General features: G+C 34.2%; 3 protein-coding genes across 8 annotated transcripts; all 3 read right to left on the bottom strand.

Moving 5' to 3' along the window:
- Window positions 1-732: 732 nt before the first annotated feature.
- LOC125842400 (putative RING-H2 finger protein ATL21C) lies at window positions 733-2,663 on the bottom strand. The gene is made up of 2 exons (XM_049521690.1): window positions 1,944-2,663; window positions 733-1,097 (listed from the first exon to the last, which is right to left on the bottom strand). Exons 1-2 carry the CDS (start codon window positions 2,539-2,541, stop codon window positions 937-939), a joined length of 759 nt encoding a protein of 252 aa, XP_049377647.1. The 5' UTR covers window positions 2,542-2,663; the 3' UTR covers window positions 733-936.
- Window positions 2,664-3,367: 704 nt separating this feature from the next.
- On the bottom strand, window positions 3,368-11,480 carry LOC125842401 (deSI-like protein At4g17486). Of its 6 annotated transcripts, none has more exons than XM_049521695.1 (6): window positions 11,212-11,403; window positions 10,662-10,911; window positions 7,696-7,983; window positions 7,394-7,480; window positions 6,420-6,543; window positions 3,368-3,757 (listed from the first exon to the last, which is right to left on the bottom strand). In XM_049521695.1, exons 2-5 carry the CDS (start codon window positions 10,813-10,815, stop codon window positions 6,446-6,448), a joined length of 627 nt encoding a protein of 208 aa, XP_049377652.1. In that variant the 5' UTR covers window positions 10,816-10,911; window positions 11,212-11,403; the 3' UTR covers window positions 3,368-3,757; window positions 6,420-6,445. The 6 variants fall into 6 exon arrangements, with proteins under 6 accessions (XP_049377652.1, XP_049377653.1, XP_049377649.1 ...); XM_049521696.1 differs by having other exon boundaries at window positions 7,394-7,474; window positions 11,212-11,402; XM_049521692.1 differs by lacking the exon at window positions 6,420-6,543 and having other exon boundaries at window positions 10,662-10,906; window positions 11,212-11,480.
- Window positions 11,481-13,531: 2,051 nt separating this feature from the next.
- Window positions 13,532-17,251, bottom strand: LOC125842397 (nudix hydrolase 8-like). The gene is made up of 9 exons (XM_049521686.1): window positions 16,854-17,251; window positions 15,769-16,028; window positions 15,449-15,514; window positions 15,185-15,322; window positions 15,001-15,078; window positions 14,846-14,896; window positions 14,721-14,755; window positions 14,177-14,285; window positions 13,532-13,981 (listed from the first exon to the last, which is right to left on the bottom strand). Exons 1-9 carry the CDS (start codon window positions 16,981-16,983, stop codon window positions 13,775-13,777), a joined length of 1,074 nt encoding a protein of 357 aa, XP_049377643.1. The 5' UTR covers window positions 16,984-17,251; the 3' UTR covers window positions 13,532-13,774.
- Between the last annotated feature and the right edge of the window lie 743 nt (window positions 17,252-17,994).

Genomic DNA, 17,994 nt, shown 5'->3' with positions numbered 1-17,994 from the left:
GAGTATAATAATTGGAGCAATGAAATGTCTCATTTCAATATGTGCGGACCATAGACTATATACGTCCTAGTCAATAAGTCACACGGACAGCCTACAACTACTGATGTTATTTATTTTAATCTTCAAATAATTCGTCTGGTCCCTCTTTTTCTCCTTTTGAGTTAATTAGAGTTTATAATATGATAGTGTAAAAACATATTTTTATATAATATGATATAACTTGTTTTCTTACTAAATGTAACAATAATGAATGAAAGTAATGTACATAGAGCGCACTAGGCTCTCTATCGACAAATATCATGTTTTCGACTTTTACTTGGGTTGTGGGCCTTTGAAAAATCTTTTTAATCAGAGAAGTACAAACAAATAAACAAAAAAATGTCTAAACACCGTATAAATACTATCGAAAAGCAGGGGCACAAACACTTAAAAGAAATGAAAAACTATTATTAATAAATTAAAAAAATGTGACATGGCATTCCATTAGGAGAGAGATAATGCTTTTTTGGTGTCAAATATATTTTGAGGAAAATATGTAAAGTTGAGTGATATTGTAGTCATAAAACAAACATAAGTGATATTGTTAGGTAATTTCTCAAACATGAGTGACTATCTAGAGAAATTACTCGTTATATTTCACATTGATTATGTCCTTCTCACCTTCCAATACACCTCATTTTCACCCACCTCATGCCCCTATTCCATTTTTGTCTCCCGTAATATTTGTCTAAATTATATATAAATATTTATATAATAATATTTGTTACTTACATACCAAAACATAAGAAAACAAGTAAAACAAAACTCACTTATTTCCAAAAAGAATATGGAAAACAATTTCTTCATATGTAACACACCCCTAGTCCTAGAATAAGATAATTCAATAACCCACCAAAAGTTTCCTCATAGATTTGGGAAATATTTTGATTCTGAAAACTAATTTTTTATCACAATTTTGTCCAAAGCTTCATAGTTCCCTAAAATGACATCAACATGAGGTTCCTTCTGATTCACTTTATCCTCTACTCTCTTAGAATATTGAGATAACTTCAACAGCATCACCACTATAAACATGAAGAGGATAATACACCCCAAGGCTGCAAATTAGAAAGAACAAAATTAGGGACTTGACAACATTGTTAAATTTCAAAAGTTAATAAAATTGCTCAATCAAGGAAGGTTGTGGTAAGTCAACAATCAGTCTAGTGATAGAGTTAGAATTTTCACTTAATAAGTTCAAAATACAAAAAGATAAACATATGAAGAAGCTGAAAGAATGATTCAACATCTGCTATGTATGCTTGAAAATAAAACTGATTTTACATATATTACTTATTAGTATATGATTTTCTGGTGAAGAAATGTGCCCCTTAGCTCCGTCCCTGAGTTAGTCAGTGTAAACGGTATAATGAATAAAAAGATTTATACAACCGACCCCCAAGAGACCAACTTGAAAATTTATACACAAATATGTGTTTGACCATGAAATTTGATGATCTTCAAAGTTCCCCAAAAACTAACTCAAACCATTTTTTGGGTTTTTGGGACTTGAACAAAAAAAAATAAAAAAATTCCCAAGTAAAATGCATGTTCAAACACAACTTTACAAATTCCAAAAATCACATCTTGAAAAACTCAATTTTTTAAGTTTTAACTTCAAAATCTATGACCAAACAAGAGCATAATCGATTGATATAATTGGTCAATCAATTAGACATCAGGAACTTAACTCAGGTCAGCTAAAACAAGGAGAAGATATTGCAGGTAAGGAGTCCGATTTCTCTAAGACGATCACTCAACTAATAGAAATCATCCAAGAAAAACCACATTTCTTTTATTTTGTAATAGAAAAGTCACTCGACTAATAAAAATCGCGCAATAAAGTCACGTTTCTTTGTTTCGTATCTGAAAAATCACTCTATTTTTTGTGATAAATTACATACCTTTATCATTTGCTATCTCATTGAGTCCTTTAAACTGCCCTGTTGTTACACTGTCTTCATGAGAATTTGCCAAGTTCCATGTTAATCCAAGTCCAAAAGTGTTATCAGACAAGAAAGGACTATATGAAAATGGGATTCCAACAGTCTTAACATGGTTACAAAAATCTGGGACAACAAATGATGTTTCCACAACATAAACATGATGTCCAATGCCACTTAGGCAGGGGACTTGCAAAAAAGAAGATGGAATTTCAGCTGAACAATTCAGATACTGATACTCCTTCAAGATATAGTAATAACTAAATGGGGTGTTAGAAAGATTCAGATTCAAGAAAACTTCAGGGACACAGTTTTTCGGGTTGATTAATTCGAGTTTCTTGATGTCATATGAAATGGATTTGATGACTAAATCCCCATATGATGGGAAATGAATAATGGTCCTGTTTTGCTTACAGTGTAGCTGAAATTGGTGAAGTCTGAAAGGAAACTGAATGTTGAGATCAGAGGCATTTGTACAGTTAATTGGTGAATAACTATTTGCTTGTGCTTTTACATGTAGAACAATAATGAACAGGGAAATGAAGATCAGAGTATCCATAAAAAAAAATTGTTGTGGAGGTGGGGGGTTTGTAGTTGGAAAAATATAGAGGAGGGGAGAGTAGGGAAGGGGTTAAAGATTGTGGACTGGAGACTTGAAGTGTTAAATGGGCAAAGTATCGAAGTCACCTTTCAGTTAACTTATATATACTGATAGTATAAATAATAGCTTTACTTTAACTTATATATACTGACAATATAAATAAAAGCTTTACTTTCCAAGTTATAATCCTTTTTTATTGTCAGTATATAGAAATTAAAGTCCGTGAGCATGGTGGCTTTCAGGTTATAAAGAGTGAGCATCAAATGGAAGACTTCTAAGTCTTTAACAATTGTTCCACATATAATAGTCAATGCATTTATTCTATGGTTGCTTTAGAGACTTTAGTCTTTGGATGATGACTAAGAGGTATTTGGCACTAAACTTTTTAGTGCCTTGGTCTAACACATCCAAAATGGGTTTCTTCTTGTTGGGGCATATGATTGGTTGGTTCATTCTTTTGTAGGTTAACTGAACAAATAACTTTAACAACTACATTAAAAACTCAGAGATCTTTATACCTAATCCAACATTTATTTGGGGTGAAAAAACCAAGGGATTTCATTAAGGTAGTGAGTTTAACTATGTTCCAAAATTAGATTTGTCATTCTCTAGAAAACAAGATGGATGTAGAAACATAAATGTCAAATTGTCTTCTCTTTCACTCGTCTTGACATTTAGTTCCAATGAATACTCAAAACTGGTAGCTCATTCTGAAGATTGTGTTTTGGAATTCGAATATATCATACAAGAAAGTTCATGTCAAGCTAAACACAATGAGGGAAAGTCGGAGGGAAAAACAATTCCATTGAATCCTAGTAACGCCAGAAGTTGATTGTTCTATGTAAATACACTACATGAGTACACATCTTAACGAATATTTGAACATTACAATGTGTTTAAAGGACAGATAAATAGATACACTTGAGAGCGCGCACACACAACACACAAATACAATCAAAAGGATTCCAAACAGGAGACTAGATGAATTGGAGGGAAGGGAGAAAAGGGGAAGAAGAAGAAAGATGTTTCAATCAAAGAAGCTCTTTTGCTAGTCTCACTGGTTTTTCATTCAGAAATGCCATATCACTATTTTGTACAGTTAACAACTGATGATCAGAGTCTTCCTCCTCGCTATCTACCGATACAGATGACGCATCAGAATCTGTCCCGTCTTCTACAATTGCAAAGCATTTTGGTTAGTCAAGAATGAAAAAAGCCTATATTAACATGACATGTAAGAACATTCCTTCATCCTTTAAGTTATTGTATATCTACTAGAGATTAAGATTAAGGTACTTCATATGTACAGCTACAATCTATACCTGCATCCATACAGACACACAAAGTGCACAAAAACATTCAGAAACGATTTGCTTGATAGAATAACACATCTAAATGTAAGCAATATAACCTAGTTCTAAATTTTTAAGTAGGTTGGGTGGGCTATAACTTTAGTAGTTTTCAGTTTGGTCACTCTGTTATAATCTTCACTACTTGATCATAGCAATCAGGGCAAGGGGCGGAGCTAAAAGCCGATGTACGGGTTCATCCAAACCCAATACTTTTAGTTCAAACCCAGTATTTGTATTAAGAAATTCACTAACTATGTCCAAAAATTAAATTCAAAACACAGTTACTAACTCCTGATGTCACTACCTAGAATTTTAAAACCCCTAAAGTTCAAATCCTGGTTGCGCCTCTATTCAGGGTTCAATACGACCATGCTCCATTTTCTCGACATGATATCAGAGGCAGAGGCAGACCTATCCCAGATGTTGGGCTATTCAATGTTGGGACACCCATGTTATATTACTGCATGCTCCAAATGTCTAGCCTTGGGCGTGTATGAGAGTGCTAGAATCCCATATTGTTTTACTATATAGGCTATAGTTTCCTTAATTGGTTTTGGACAATCATCACTACTTGCACTACTTTATTGGGATTGAGTCAAGCCCATATCCATTTTCTTAATGCAGACTCATATGGAAGGACACTATATAAGAATTCATAAGTTCATTTGAAAAACTTTTTTTGTCTCCCATTTCTTTCCATGTGTATTCGTTAATAGAATGTGCCTGAAAAGACATAAGACTTTCTGTGTTCACCACACAAATACACAATCAAACTTCTGCGTCATTTCATCAACCTCTTAGGAAACACCACTTAGCCAGAGCGGTTAATTGTTTTATTTGGTCAAAGGACATGGAGAAAACAAAAACATAGAAATTAGCATGGCAGAGGGATGCGAAATTATTACTGATTTGAGTATTGTTACTCAGTTGATGTGATTATGCAATCCGGGTCATGTCCAACTGAGGTTGACTTCAACCTAATTGGCTTAACTTTTGGGACCAAACATATTGGAAACCTCTCATTCACAGAGACTCCAAAGCAGAGAAATCACCCCCAAAAAAGGAACAAAAAATGAAAGATGGGACAAAAGATGTCAAATTCAACAAAAGGGGCCACAACTACAACCAATCCTTCATGATGCTATTACAGTCAATAAATAATTCCTTTCAAGTTGAAATGGTATTCATAAATCTCTACAGTGTTGAGATTGATGAGATTAAAATGTGGAGTAACCAACACTGGAAAATTATGGTATTCATAGCTGTAGAAGTTTTCCTCTCTTTTTTGTTCATCTAGGAGTGCTTCTTTCTTTAGCCACATCCACTCATCTTAATTAGTTGGAACCATTAGCTAACCAATTATGTGTAATCATGAGACTTTTACGTGGATCGACAATTGAGAAATACTATCTCTGGGGCCCTCACTTTAGGGCTACCAAGTGCTGAGCATGCAAAGGGTAGTCCACCAGAATTGCTTTCTTAACTGAATAAGCTACATTTTTATGTATATATACTCAACAAACATGGCTACATGTTTTCTCATATATGACATCAAATATGTGTCATGTACTCATGTGATGACCATCAAATGGAACTTCAACATTCCCAAATAACAACAGACAAATCAATATATAAAAATTCTGAAGCAATAGATATACAATTTTAAGTGGTAGGAACAATATCAGACTTATATATCTTGCAGATTTTACCTGCTCCGGGTTAGTAATCTAAAGTTTTATGCCAGAAACTAAACGTTGTACTCCCTCTGTCACATTTTATGTGACACTCTTCCATTTAGTCTATCCATAAAAGAACGGAAATGGGCTTAAAATACTTTTGAACTATCGAATTCAATCAAAAACATTCTCTGTTTACCTTTTGGCTCTAAAATGCCCTTGATGTCAACATGTTGGCTCTAAATTGCCCTTATTTTACCGCCCTATTTGGAAAAAAAATTAATAGATTCATTTATTACGTGGCACGTTCCTATTGGCTATTGTTAAAATGAACCTAACTAATTAAATCTCAACCTAAAACACAGATCCACCTATAACCCACACACGCCACACCTAAAGGTGGTTCCTTTTCTTCATCTTCTTCTTTTTCCTTTTTGCTTTTCTAGTGGTTTTCATCAAGCAAATGAAGACCATGAAGGAAAGCTTCTCAAGAAATTGAAGACAATCAAAACAATCGGGTATTTGAAGCCACAAACAGTTCTCAGTTCAAATGCATCAGATGGATATATTCATAATTCATCACCAGAATCAAATTTTCAATTTCACTGTCACTCTTCATCAACTCGAATCCAGATCCACGAAGATACCAAGAAGAATGTTCAGAGCAGCGCACAAGAGATCGAGAAGCTGAGATTATTGATGTTTCTGAGCTAATGAAGGATCTTGAAGATCAAGAAATGGAGATCTAAGATAAAGTCGACGATAAAGAAAACGTAAGGTCTGTTAAAGATAGTGAAAATGTCTGAACCTTTCAAAGAAGGTCAGAATTTCAGCTCATTGAAATTTTACTCCTTTAACTGAAATTGATGGGTCAAATTTAGGCGGTCGGACTTGAATTTGATCGGGTACCCCTTTCGTCCCAAATCTTCTTGCTGCATTTGAGGAAGCAGCCATGGTTGTTAAAGCTCAAGAAGCAGAGAGAAAAACCAAGACTGTTAAAAATAAGGACAATTTAGAGTCAATACGTTGACGTCGGGGGTATTTTAGAGCCAAGAGGTAAACGGAGGGTATTTTTGTACCAAATTTGATAATTCAAGGGTATTTTAGGCCCTTCTCCGAAAAAAGAATGATACCTTTCTCTTTCACCATCCCCATTTTACTCTTAATGACATACTTATTGGGACCCTCACCGCCATTCTTAATGAAAAGACATGTGAAGCTTTCACCACCGCTCAATTAAAAGGATAATTTTGGTACTTCGCATATATTTGTCTTACATGTCAAGAGCCTTCTTTTCTTTTGATAAGGTAATCACCATTTGTATTAATAAACAAAACTCAGCTTCCAAAGAGATACTGAGTTGTCAAACTTACAAACATTCAAAAGTATAAGGGATCTCCTATCCAAAAACTTACAAGCTTATACATTGCCAATTAAATCTACCAATTCTTCTATTCCCCCCACCCCACCCACCCCAGATTCTGTTTACACCAAAAAAAGAACAAACTAAGATCCTTCTTTAATTTCTTGAACTCCTACCCAGTCAAACACCTCTCACATAAAATGGGCGGAGGGAGAATTAGCAATCTAGATTTTCATCCCATGATTATTTTTTCATATATGGGACATCAGATTAGCCCTAATGTACTCTTTATTCCTCGAAAATTCATGTTCCATTAATCAGAGTAAGCATGTGGTAGCTGAAATATTGTCACTCTGTAATACCACAAAAAATTGTTACTCATTGGGAAAAAAAGTGAAGAGAGATAGGTCAACACCAACCTGAAAAGGCTTGATGATCAGGAAGATGTCTGATTCTTGTAACCTGAATACTTTCTGGTAAAATGCAATTGCAGAATGAGCCTGAAACTTCAAAAATAATTGTGTGAAACAAGCTAGAAGTTTAGCAAGAATAGCCCAGAAAACATGCTGCAGGATTCATACAGCTATTTGTACATTAGTCACAATTTAAAACCATATTATAAAGTAATGCAGATAAGAACAAGGGAGAATAGACGGAGATGAACACCGGTTCACACTTGAAAGTTGCCCCACAATTAAGATAACTCATCATTCATTCTCACCTACTCGTGCCAGCCGATTCACCCATCCAGGAATTGGCTTTCCCGTGAGATGCAAGCAGACTTCATCAGCAAAATGGTTGCAGTTCTTGGCAATCAAATGATAACTGTCCCCATGATATTTTCCTGAAATATGTTCCATATATGACCGAACTTCTGAACGAGACATGTCTGTGCTGCCCAGGAGCACTGACCGTCTAAAAGTGAAACCCGGACAACTACGTGGCTCCACCTCAAAAATTCCACTAGATGGGTACTCGTGGGCTCCATACCCATACTCTAGACCATGTACTACATCAAAGCAATAAAAACAACAAATGAAAGGAACATTAGTTATAGTAAAACTAAAAATCTTTAATAATCAAACACACAACTTCTTCAAATGGTTTACGGATTATAAGAATAACTTCTGCACCCTTTCCGGGATAAAACTGACATAGCAGAGTGTTCATGCTCAAAATATAGCTGCACGTGGTATGTTGATGGCAGTCATCTAGTCAAGGAGCAACTTCAAGAGATACTTGCATGCAACAAGAAGTACACAGGAGAAAAAAAAAGGATAGAAAGCACTAAAGAGCAGAAAACCAAGACAACTATTCATAGAACCCCAATGACTAAACTAGATGAACAAACCTAAGGGCTCTTACTCATACATCTGCTATTCTTCATAAGCAGAACATACCGGACAATTTCGAGAAAGAGAAGCCATCATCAATGGTTTACAATGCAATACATAACCTAGGAGTAATTTATTTTGCTTATAAAACATGAGTTCAGGCATTAGATTGCAATCTTAGTGGCTAATCAATAGTCCTATCAAATTACTAATTTGCTCTAAATGGAATTGTCTAATCTTCAACAAGCGGGGCGGATTGGGGAGAGAGAGGTTGATGTAATTTATCTAGACAAAGGCCGCAATTCCTCCTTCCCTAGCTAGAATTCTTACATAAATTTCTTTGTTCTTTTAGGTTAGCATTTTCCTAATGTTATTCTGGTTTAACACATGCATGATCCTGTCAAGACTAAGTGTACACTATGGTATCAGGAAATCAGGAATGATTTGAGAAACCATCTTGTGCTGGTGATTGCTTGATGCTACAAGTAAATAAGCAACTTTTTGATAAGGTGGACAAAGAAGCAATTAGAAGACACTTCGCTCTGATTATGTTTTACATGACAAGCTTCACTGCGATGTTCACTCTATCATCCATATTTCCTCTTTCCACCAGCTTGGTCAACAGTATTTGCAGACGTATCTCTAAATTTATCAACTACTAGTGTATGACTATGTCAACTTTTTTTAAGAAATATCATAACTTAACCATCAATGAGCCAGTTCCATTATCCATGCAGGTAAGCACATTTACCTGGTAGGCTACGAGACCAGTTGGTTCCTAATGTAAACTACTTAAGTTGACACCTTCAGATAAAAACCTTCACCAACTCTCTAAATTGGCACTTTCACCTTTGTAACGGACATAATAGACCTGGTGAAAGGACGGAAGATCCACTGAAAGATTCGATATGGGTGGCGAAGAAACCTAATGCTTTTGGTAGAGTTTTGGCTGTGCCATGTGAGGGGTTTGAGATTGACAAGGGATCTCCTAAAAAGATTAAAAAGAATGGAGAGCTAAACCAGAGTTAAGAGGGAAATCACCTTTATTACAAGGACCCAGCGTGAGGAAAAATATAGGAGGTAAGAATTGAAGAGGCTTGAAAGTACAACTAATTATGACACATGGAAGTGTTAGAACATCAAGTGAATATGTGTCTAGATCAATACACGTCTAGATTCATTTACTCGAAAAATAAAATCGTATAAATATTCTATTGGATACCTTAGAATATTCTCATTATAGAATATATACTTATTTATTAGCTTAGAGATTGGTTATCTACCATATTGTACATAACCAACGACTTACTAAGTTGCTCAGACTCGGTGATGGTGTCTGCTACGGATGTGGAACTAGAGGTCGGATCCTTCACGATCTAAATTTCAAGATTTGGGGGTTCGAATATGGGTGGGGGGAATTCGGCTAAAAATAATTCAAATATCTAAAAATAGAGTAATATGTCTATTTATGAGGCATTATGTGGAAAACATACAAGGTATTTCGAGGAGAAAATATTGACCGAGAGTAGAATCCCAAAAGGAGATAAAAGGAAAAGGACCGACATAGAACTTTCTATATATAAATTATTCAATTTTCTTCAATTTCACCCTAGCTTTTGTTTTAATTACTACAATCTGTGGCATCTGTCCCAAATTTCTCCGTCGATTTTGGTCAAAGTACCCAAAATCAATTGACCAAATCCAGTATGGATCTCACACCCACACTAACGTCGTGTCGACACGGGTGTGGCACCGAAAATGAAGGAGTCTGAGCAACTTAGACAACTTATATATGAAGCATCTCTCTTACGTTGTTACTTAATTAAGTCAACAAGAGTTCTATAAAAATCTACACATGGTATCAGAGCCTCCACAATATTGGTAGACTCAAATAGCTTCCACTATTAGCAGGCGGTGCCGACCAATGTGGGTTTCCGTCTGGTTGATGATTACTTCTTTTCTTCTTCCTTTTGATGACAAACAACACTAGCTTCTCTAACGACCAATCCAGTGTCGATATATCTCTGATGACAGCACAACTACTTTCTATGTGACTGATGCACTCCTCTAATCCTTGAATTACTTCATTGTTTTTCCAATTCAAGTTAGGCTGATAATGTCCTCGAGATGCGGAACATCACATCTCTTTCCCCTCATTAAGACGAGATTTCTTTCCTTGTGACTGACAGTCATATAAAGCAAAGAATTACATACCATGTCAAAGTGGCTAACTTAATTGATTAATAACAAATTATAAGACACTAAACCACTGCTTAATTTCCATCTCAAAATTGGATGTAACAACAATATGTATAACAATACACATTAAAGGAGAACAAAAAAGCTTTAGTACCTTCTATACCAGAATGAAACACTCCAAGGCCGGCCCAATAGAGATAGTTGTTTACAGGTGTGAGATCATATACATTAAGATACAACAAAGAACGATTTTTCTCTCCATTGAACTGCTCCTTTGATGAACTTGAGCTAGACCTTAACAATCTCATTGTAGTCCACACACCTCGTCCACCACCCTCGCTATGTTTCTCAATAAATCACACTCAATATCCAGGAAGCTGACAGCCAATTACTAAGCACCTAAACTTCATAAACACAAATAAATAGATAAAATTCAGTAAAACAAGGCGTAGCTTTATCACACACTTAACACGCTCAATTTTAACTCATTCTACATAACTAACAGAAAATTCAGCTATTACATAGAGCAAACACAGATAATTGAGGCTAAAAAACGCAACGACCAATTGACTCGGACCGTAGTTTTAACAAATTCCGAAGCTAGAGATAACGAAAGTTCAAAACTGAGCTAAATAAACGCATATACATATACATACAGAAATACGTCTACGGAAGAGAAATTGAGAAATGGAGACAGATTTTACCGAGATGCGAGATGAAAATCGGAGACGCTTGTGCTACGAAGAGAGCACGGTGGCGGCGGCTTCAGATCCCCGCCGTGTACGGCGGAGAGAGAAGGATTGGCGGGGAAAGGATGAGGAAAGGTCAGGTGGGGTGCAGTGGCCGCCGAGTAATATTTTCTCTATTTTCCCACAGCTGTCTCTGTGAAGAGAAATTAGAAAAAGGTTTATATTTGGAAAAGTTCATTTGCTTAAATAATTATAGAATTTAAATTACACACTTTTTTCTCTTTGTGATGATTTAAATGTGACATAATCTCACTTTTTATAGCTTACAACAACTAATTAATAATTTAATGTCATTATATCATTCAAATTTTAATTTTTTTAAATGTCTTTTATTATCAAATTAACTTTTAAACTATTGACATAATACTCCCTCCGTCCCTTTTTAGTTGTCCACTTTAGAAATGACACACAGATTAAGGCAACAATGATTAGCACANTAATTTAATGTCATTATATCATTCAAATTTTATTTTTTTTAAATGTCTTTTATTATCAAATTAACTTTTAAATTATTGACATAATACTATATAAATTTTAAGTTTCTTATTAAGTAAAGAACTTGAAGTGAATAAATAATGGCACTAGATAAGTCGATTTTGGGTCATCCGTGTGAATGACCACCCTCCAAACCAACTGAGTCATTCCAAAAAACACTTATTAACATTTTATAAGTATCATTTTAATTTTTTTTGTTTTATACGTAAAAATTTAAAATTTTAAATCTGCGAAAAAATTGTTAGTTAAATAAAAAGTGAATGCCGTTAGCAACAACTAATTTTAGTGCAGCTGACTACAGCCTAGCTAGAACCTTAAACATAATATGTCACACATGGCCTTTTTCAATCATCACTCATCATTCCTATTAAAATATAAAAATATAATATTTTACTACTTTTGAATATTCTTTTAGATTTACCAATATCTATAACAAGAAAATAGGAATAATTTGAATGTGCAGTCAACAACTATATCTATATAAAATAAATAAATAAATAAATAAAAAAGATAAAACATCCCACTTTCATGTTGTTAATTAACTCGTTCGTTTGTTGTCGTTTACCTCGCCTCAAGTTTAAGACAAAAAAAAAATTATGTTTCATTATTTTTAAACGTAATTGATATATAAAATGTATTTCATATATAAATTTATTCAATATGATTTGGTATTTTTGATTTATTTTTACAAAATTTACAATCTATCTACCTAATTATTCAGTATGATTATAAATATATATAAGAACAATGAATCTAATAATTGATTTGACTCAATTTAATTTGATCGATTTTTTATTGTGCCTAACAACTAACGATCAGAATCTTTTGGGTACAAAATTTAGTAACATAAGTTATTCTCTAAGGTAAAAGATTTCTATAAGTTTTGTCCTACAAATAAGATATTACAGAACTTACGTTCATGACAAACATTTTTTTAAAAGTTGTCTAGCGAAATTGAGACGAGGAGTAGTTTTTTTTTTCTTGAGAATGTGATTTATAATATAGTATTTTTACGAGACAAAATTTTTAAGTTTACAAGAAAGTTATTTGTATAGGAAAGTGTCAATACAATTTAATAAGATATTAACCATGTGTTTGCCATATAGTAACTTGAATTTTGTTATAACAAATTCTATTTACTAATTTAAAAACTTGAGTAGTTTAATTTTAGATTTAAAAATATTTTTTACTCTACAAACTCCAATTCCAATAAGTTTTTAAGCAAAAAAAAGGAAAAGAACAACTTTTATAAGGCACACAAGTATGAGTGTTATAGTTTCAATAATTATGTATCTTGTCTGAGTTGCCTCTAGATTTTTGTATTTGCCCCAAGATACATTGTATTTAGTGAACGTATCTCATCTCTCTCTCTCCCTCATCCATCTACTTTTTGGTATCTGTGTTTCAAATTTTTGTGTATTTATGTATCCAATATCAATATACTAATATATTTGTGTATATTAATTTCATCAAGTGTAACTACTATCATTGTCATGTATTAAACATAAAAATGCATTGATGCATCATGTGTATCTGTGCATGGTTACGATTGTTTATGAGAGGGCACGGATGTATTCAATGTATCTGGGAAAAGAAACAATGACATAGTTTACATCAAGGTGTTCAAAATTTAATTTATATGTATAATGAGTAACTTTTGACCTATATACATGGTATAATTTTCTATATACTTAATATAATTTTTTCGATGAAGGGCGTTCAAAAACATTTCACTCAAGTGGCAACGCCATAATAAGGGCAAAGAAAGATACTAGTGAAGTGGCAGAAAAACACTTAGAAGTTGAATTAGTCATAAGATAAGAAATATAGATGTTACATATATACAGAGTCCCATGTCCTCAGCAGAAGATATATACACTATATAAACTCCCTGACCTTTTTCTTATTCTTTCTATTACAGGTCATTGATGATCAGTTGGTGTAATATTGTGCTAAACTCAGTCCATCTCTATCGAAAGAGAAGTCGAGAGCTAAAAATGCATTGCAAATTCTGATTATGGCGCTAGTTGGCTTTACAGTTCGAATCTGAATCTTCAACCGTGTTGAAGTACAAGGAGGATAGTTTACCATCAAATGTAGAGACAAGTTGATGGACAGATAATCCACAGTAACGCTTTCCAAGCCGAGCAATGCAGATGTCTATGACTTTTTTGAACATGCTATCTGCTTGAATTAGTGGCTGCTCGACGAATTTGACTAGAGGCATCCACTGCATTGTAAACACAAGCAGCTTAGACATGAATGAAAATGCAACATATTGTTTCTTAATATTCTTGAGGTTTTATTGTTTCTTTACTCTAGGAACGGAGAGATACAAGTATATAATATGGATATGATGATCATTGAGATGGAAAGAGAGGAATGTTGAAATGTCTTAAATGACGGATTTGTGAATATCATTTACCTTGGCTGCCTGAATTTCTAGATCATCAACTGCGATTCTTGTTGACAGGGGTCTTAAAAGGCAGACGAAGAATAAATCCGACTTTTCAAAAGCTACATTGTGAGCATGCCTGAAAAAGAACAGATGTTAAATTGAATAATGGTCTGTTCTTCGGAAAATGTAAATCAACAACTAGTGTTAGATAATGCAATCACCGTTTTCACATTCTAATTCATGTGTTTGTACTTGAATAACATGTCTAATAGCTACAAGCAAAATTAGTATTCAAGTTGTATAGTTTTCATTTCGTAAAAAGAACAAAATTTCTACATCAGATTCATCCTTTCTAAAAATGTCTTACAAGAAGCAAGAAGTGAAACACATGATGAATGAAGTTTGGAAACTAGTACTATGTATTTGACCAAGTCTTTTGCTTGGATAATTAAAACGTTGGTATTCGTGTTTCTATTCGTGCTGTTTCTTTTCTCCTATCAGGTAGGAAGGCATAAAATACCGACTTCTCTTCAAAGATAAAATCATGACGTAGAGGACAAATGTTTCTCACCTGAAAGCCATAACCTCCACAAATTCAGTATCAATCTGGAAAGATAACCAGAAAAACCATAGTTAAGCGAATACTCGTTTTAGATTACATATCTACAGGGAAAATATGTCCCTACGAATACTTACCCCAGTTTCCTCCTTCACTTCTCTCACGATTCCTGTAAAGATCTCCTCCGACTGTTATTGGCATTAAAAGGTAGAATGAGTTTATGGATTGAGGCAAAGATATCATGTTTCTATATATACTGTTGTTAACAAACAAAATTGTAACCAGAACATACCTCAAGAATGAAACCAGTTGGTATTTTCCATAGGCCTGAAAGAGCTGGTGCAGAATGTTTCTCTTGTACGACAAGCACCTAGAGTAATCATTTCTTGAAGTCAAGGGACTACACTAGACGCGATATGTGTAATATTATGGCATGCTCAATATAGTAATTAGGAGTGTCTTTCAAAAGCTAATACCTCATTTTTGTCATTGATCACAAAACCACCAACTCCAACTTGATGAGATGCATTAGAAGGAAGCATGCAGGGATCATCGGGAAGCCAATATGTCATCATGAGATATCCTCTTTCCGCGTGATGGTATTGAAATCCTTCCTGTGAAATTAGTAACTTTAGAGTTTGGCTTGAAACAAGAGTTAGCATTGGAAGCTAAAGGAACATGATATAAACTTTGTTCTTCAAAAAAGCTATCTGTGTTCGGATATTATTAACAGTCTATACCTTTACTGCAATTGGAACCAGATCACATTTCTCGACTGGTAGTTTAAGCCAAACTCCCTTCTTCCCCTGCAGAGTGCAACGTCAATTAGAAACTAGGTGTTCCATGAACTGTAATAATATATTTATGTCTGAAGAAACACTCAGACTGGTGACACCAATCGTCTCCAATCACAAGCCTTTTGGCAATAGGACAAGCCAAACAATGAAAACACAATAGCTTCCTCGAGATAATCAGTAAACAACATAAAGGTAAATGTAGTTGTGGAATTCTACATAAAGATAAAGAGAGGTCAATATGTTTGTTGCTGCTCAGGAAGTACCTTCATTTTCCAGTGAGACAGCGATTCACGAAGTACAGATGCAAATATATTGGGATTGGATGGTAGTGTTTGTGGATTAATGAGTATTCCTCCATATTCATCATCAGAAGCATCAAGCACTCTTACATCTCTAAGATACAGTCCTGAACAATTTTTACCATTTATCTGACAAGAAAATTCGTCAAGTATAAAATTTTCTTTGCTAACTGAACTTGCAGCATCATAAGAAGCACTTGAACGCGAGGCCTTGAGTACAACACCTGGATGTAAAACAGGCAAAAGCCAATATCAATATCGGAAGATGTAACTACGTACACCTCAATCCCAAACGTGTCTCAAACTGATATCATCTACTTATGGTATTACCATCCGAAATGTTATCATCTCAGATCTGGGCACTACGTTCTGTAGCAAGCGCAAACATGTCTGTCTTGACTAATGAAACAGCAAGTGTGAAATCCTCTAAGCTAAAGATGCACTTTATACTGCCTCATGGTACATTGTTCTACGACAACAACAACTACGCCTCGATCCCAAGCAAGGTGGGGGGCTATATAAATCCTCACCGTCCATGTCACTCCATTTAAACTCGTCTAAATCCAATATTACAAGAAATAAAAACTAAGAAAAACACTTTCTCTAGAACAAGTTCTATACATTTTCTGCTGGAGACAAAAGATTAGTAAACCTCAAAAAGGCAAACATGACTCAAATGGAATAGACTTGGTAAACATGTACAAGCTTATAAAGATCCTCTCAGATAATATTAAAAAAACTGTGAAATTGCACTTTCCTTCCCTTCTTTGTTATGTTACTCGAACTCTTCAAGAATATCGACAGTTGCCTGTCCGATCCTCTAAAAGTAGAGTATTTTCAGAGGAACCTACATAGGTGCAACATCATTTTGGAGAGTCCGAACAACATAGCTTCTTTGGTCATAAATTGCAGTAAGAACATTGAATTGGCCTTATGATCTTCTAATTAAACTAAGAAAAATCCAAAAAATCTAAACAGAACATACAATGATGAATGATTAACACTAAAAACACAAAAAAAATCTCATTTTTCCCACATTAGAAAATTACCTCTGCAAGAACATAACTTATGAGTCCCAGTGAGACCAAACCTTAGCTTTGTGTCAAGAAATGAACTTGATTTCATCAGCTCAAAATTAGACAAAAACAATGACTTGGAATCAACCAATTTCAGCTCCATTCTTTCACACACTACAAAAACAAAGCCTTTTTCTTGTCTTTAAACTAACTTCCAGACAGCTCAGTCCAATGAAACCAACTAATTCCCCAAAATTATGGCATCAATTAATAATGGTCTCAAAATCTTGAACTTTGTTGACAAAAAAAATAAAATAAAAACTTAAGATTGACAAAATCCCTCGTCAACTACAGAAAAAAAAAGAGGATTTCTTGGGCATATTCTACCAATGGGAGAATACTAAAAATCTTGAAGAAATTAACAAGTGAACAAAAGAAAGGGGTATTTAATTAAGGTACAAATATAATACAACCAAAACAAAGTATCATGGTCTTAGGTGGCAAAATATTGTGGTGGAAAATGAACTTTGATTAAGAAATATTTTTTTTTTGGTTTCCATGGTGTCCAGAGTCTACATTGGAGCTCCGATTAAATTCGAATCGCGCACTGCAGGGCCATTCGAGAGTGGCGCTCTAACAAGATTTTTTCCATATCCAAAGCTCGAATCCGAGACCTCTGGTTAAGGGTGAAACACTCCCAACAATGTACCACAACCTATATTGATGATTGAGAAATATTTTATTAAACGACAAATAAGGTAGAAAAGATATTTATGAAGTTATGTTGTTAAGTAGTAACAAATACTCATTGTAGAAAACATGGAAGTAAATTGAAATTGACAGGAAAGACAATTATGAAGTCACTGTTAGAGAGGAAACATAGAGGAAGACCAGAGATTGATTTGAGTGGATCCAAAGATTACGAGTCCGTTTAAATTAGTTTATTTTACTTTTCCTTTTTAGTTAACGTTAAAAAAATCTCTCTTTTTTTCCTTTTGACATATTCAATATAGTAACATCGCAAGAGAATACTTGCTATTAAAAGCTATTTCATTCTTAAAGTAGGAACTTCAATTTTTTATTAACTATGAAATTTCATCATGAAAGTTTGAACTAAGAGTTTTGATTAAGAATAAATGTCCCACTATTCTATTTCGTATACTTCATTAGGAAT

This window comes from Solanum stenotomum, chromosome 10 (genome assembly GCF_019186545.1).
Source record: "Solanum stenotomum isolate F172 chromosome 10, ASM1918654v1, whole genome shotgun sequence".
NCBI lineage: Eukaryota > Viridiplantae > Streptophyta > Magnoliopsida > Solanales > Solanaceae > Solanum > Solanum stenotomum.
Note: the sequence above shows the minus strand (reverse complement) of the source record. Positions and strands in the feature narration are given on the sequence as shown.

Coding starts and splice junctions, on each gene's coding strand:
- LOC125842400 (XM_049521690.1), bottom strand. CDS start 2,541: ATGGATACTCTGATCTTCATTTCCCTGTTCATTATTGTTCTACATGTA. Junction 1,098..1,943: donor TGAGATAGCAAATGATAAAG/GTATGTAATTTA, acceptor TCTAATTTGCAG/CCTTGGGGTGTATTATCCTC.
- LOC125842401 (XM_049521692.1), bottom strand. CDS start 10,815: ATGAGATTGTTAAGGTCTAGCTCAAGTTCATCAAAGGAGCAGTTCAAT. Junction 7,984..10,661: donor GTTTCATTCTGGTATAGAAG/GTACTAAAGCTT, acceptor GCTTTGATGTAG/TACATGGTCTAGAGTATGGG. Junction 7,481..7,695: donor GAATCGGCTGGCACGAGTAG/GTGAGAATGAAT, acceptor TTATTTTTGAAG/TTTCAGGCTCATTCTGCAAT.
- LOC125842397 (XM_049521686.1), bottom strand. CDS start 16,983: ATGGAGCTGAAATTGGTTGATTCCAAGTCATTGTTTTTGTCTAATTTT. Junction 16,029..16,853: donor TAAGTTATGTTCTTGCAGAG/GTAATTTTCTAA, acceptor TTTTACATCCAG/GTGTTGTACTCAAGGCCTCG. Junction 13,982..14,176: donor TAGAAATTCAGGCAGCCAAG/GTAAATGATATT, acceptor TTTACAATGCAG/TGGATGCCTCTAGTCAAATT.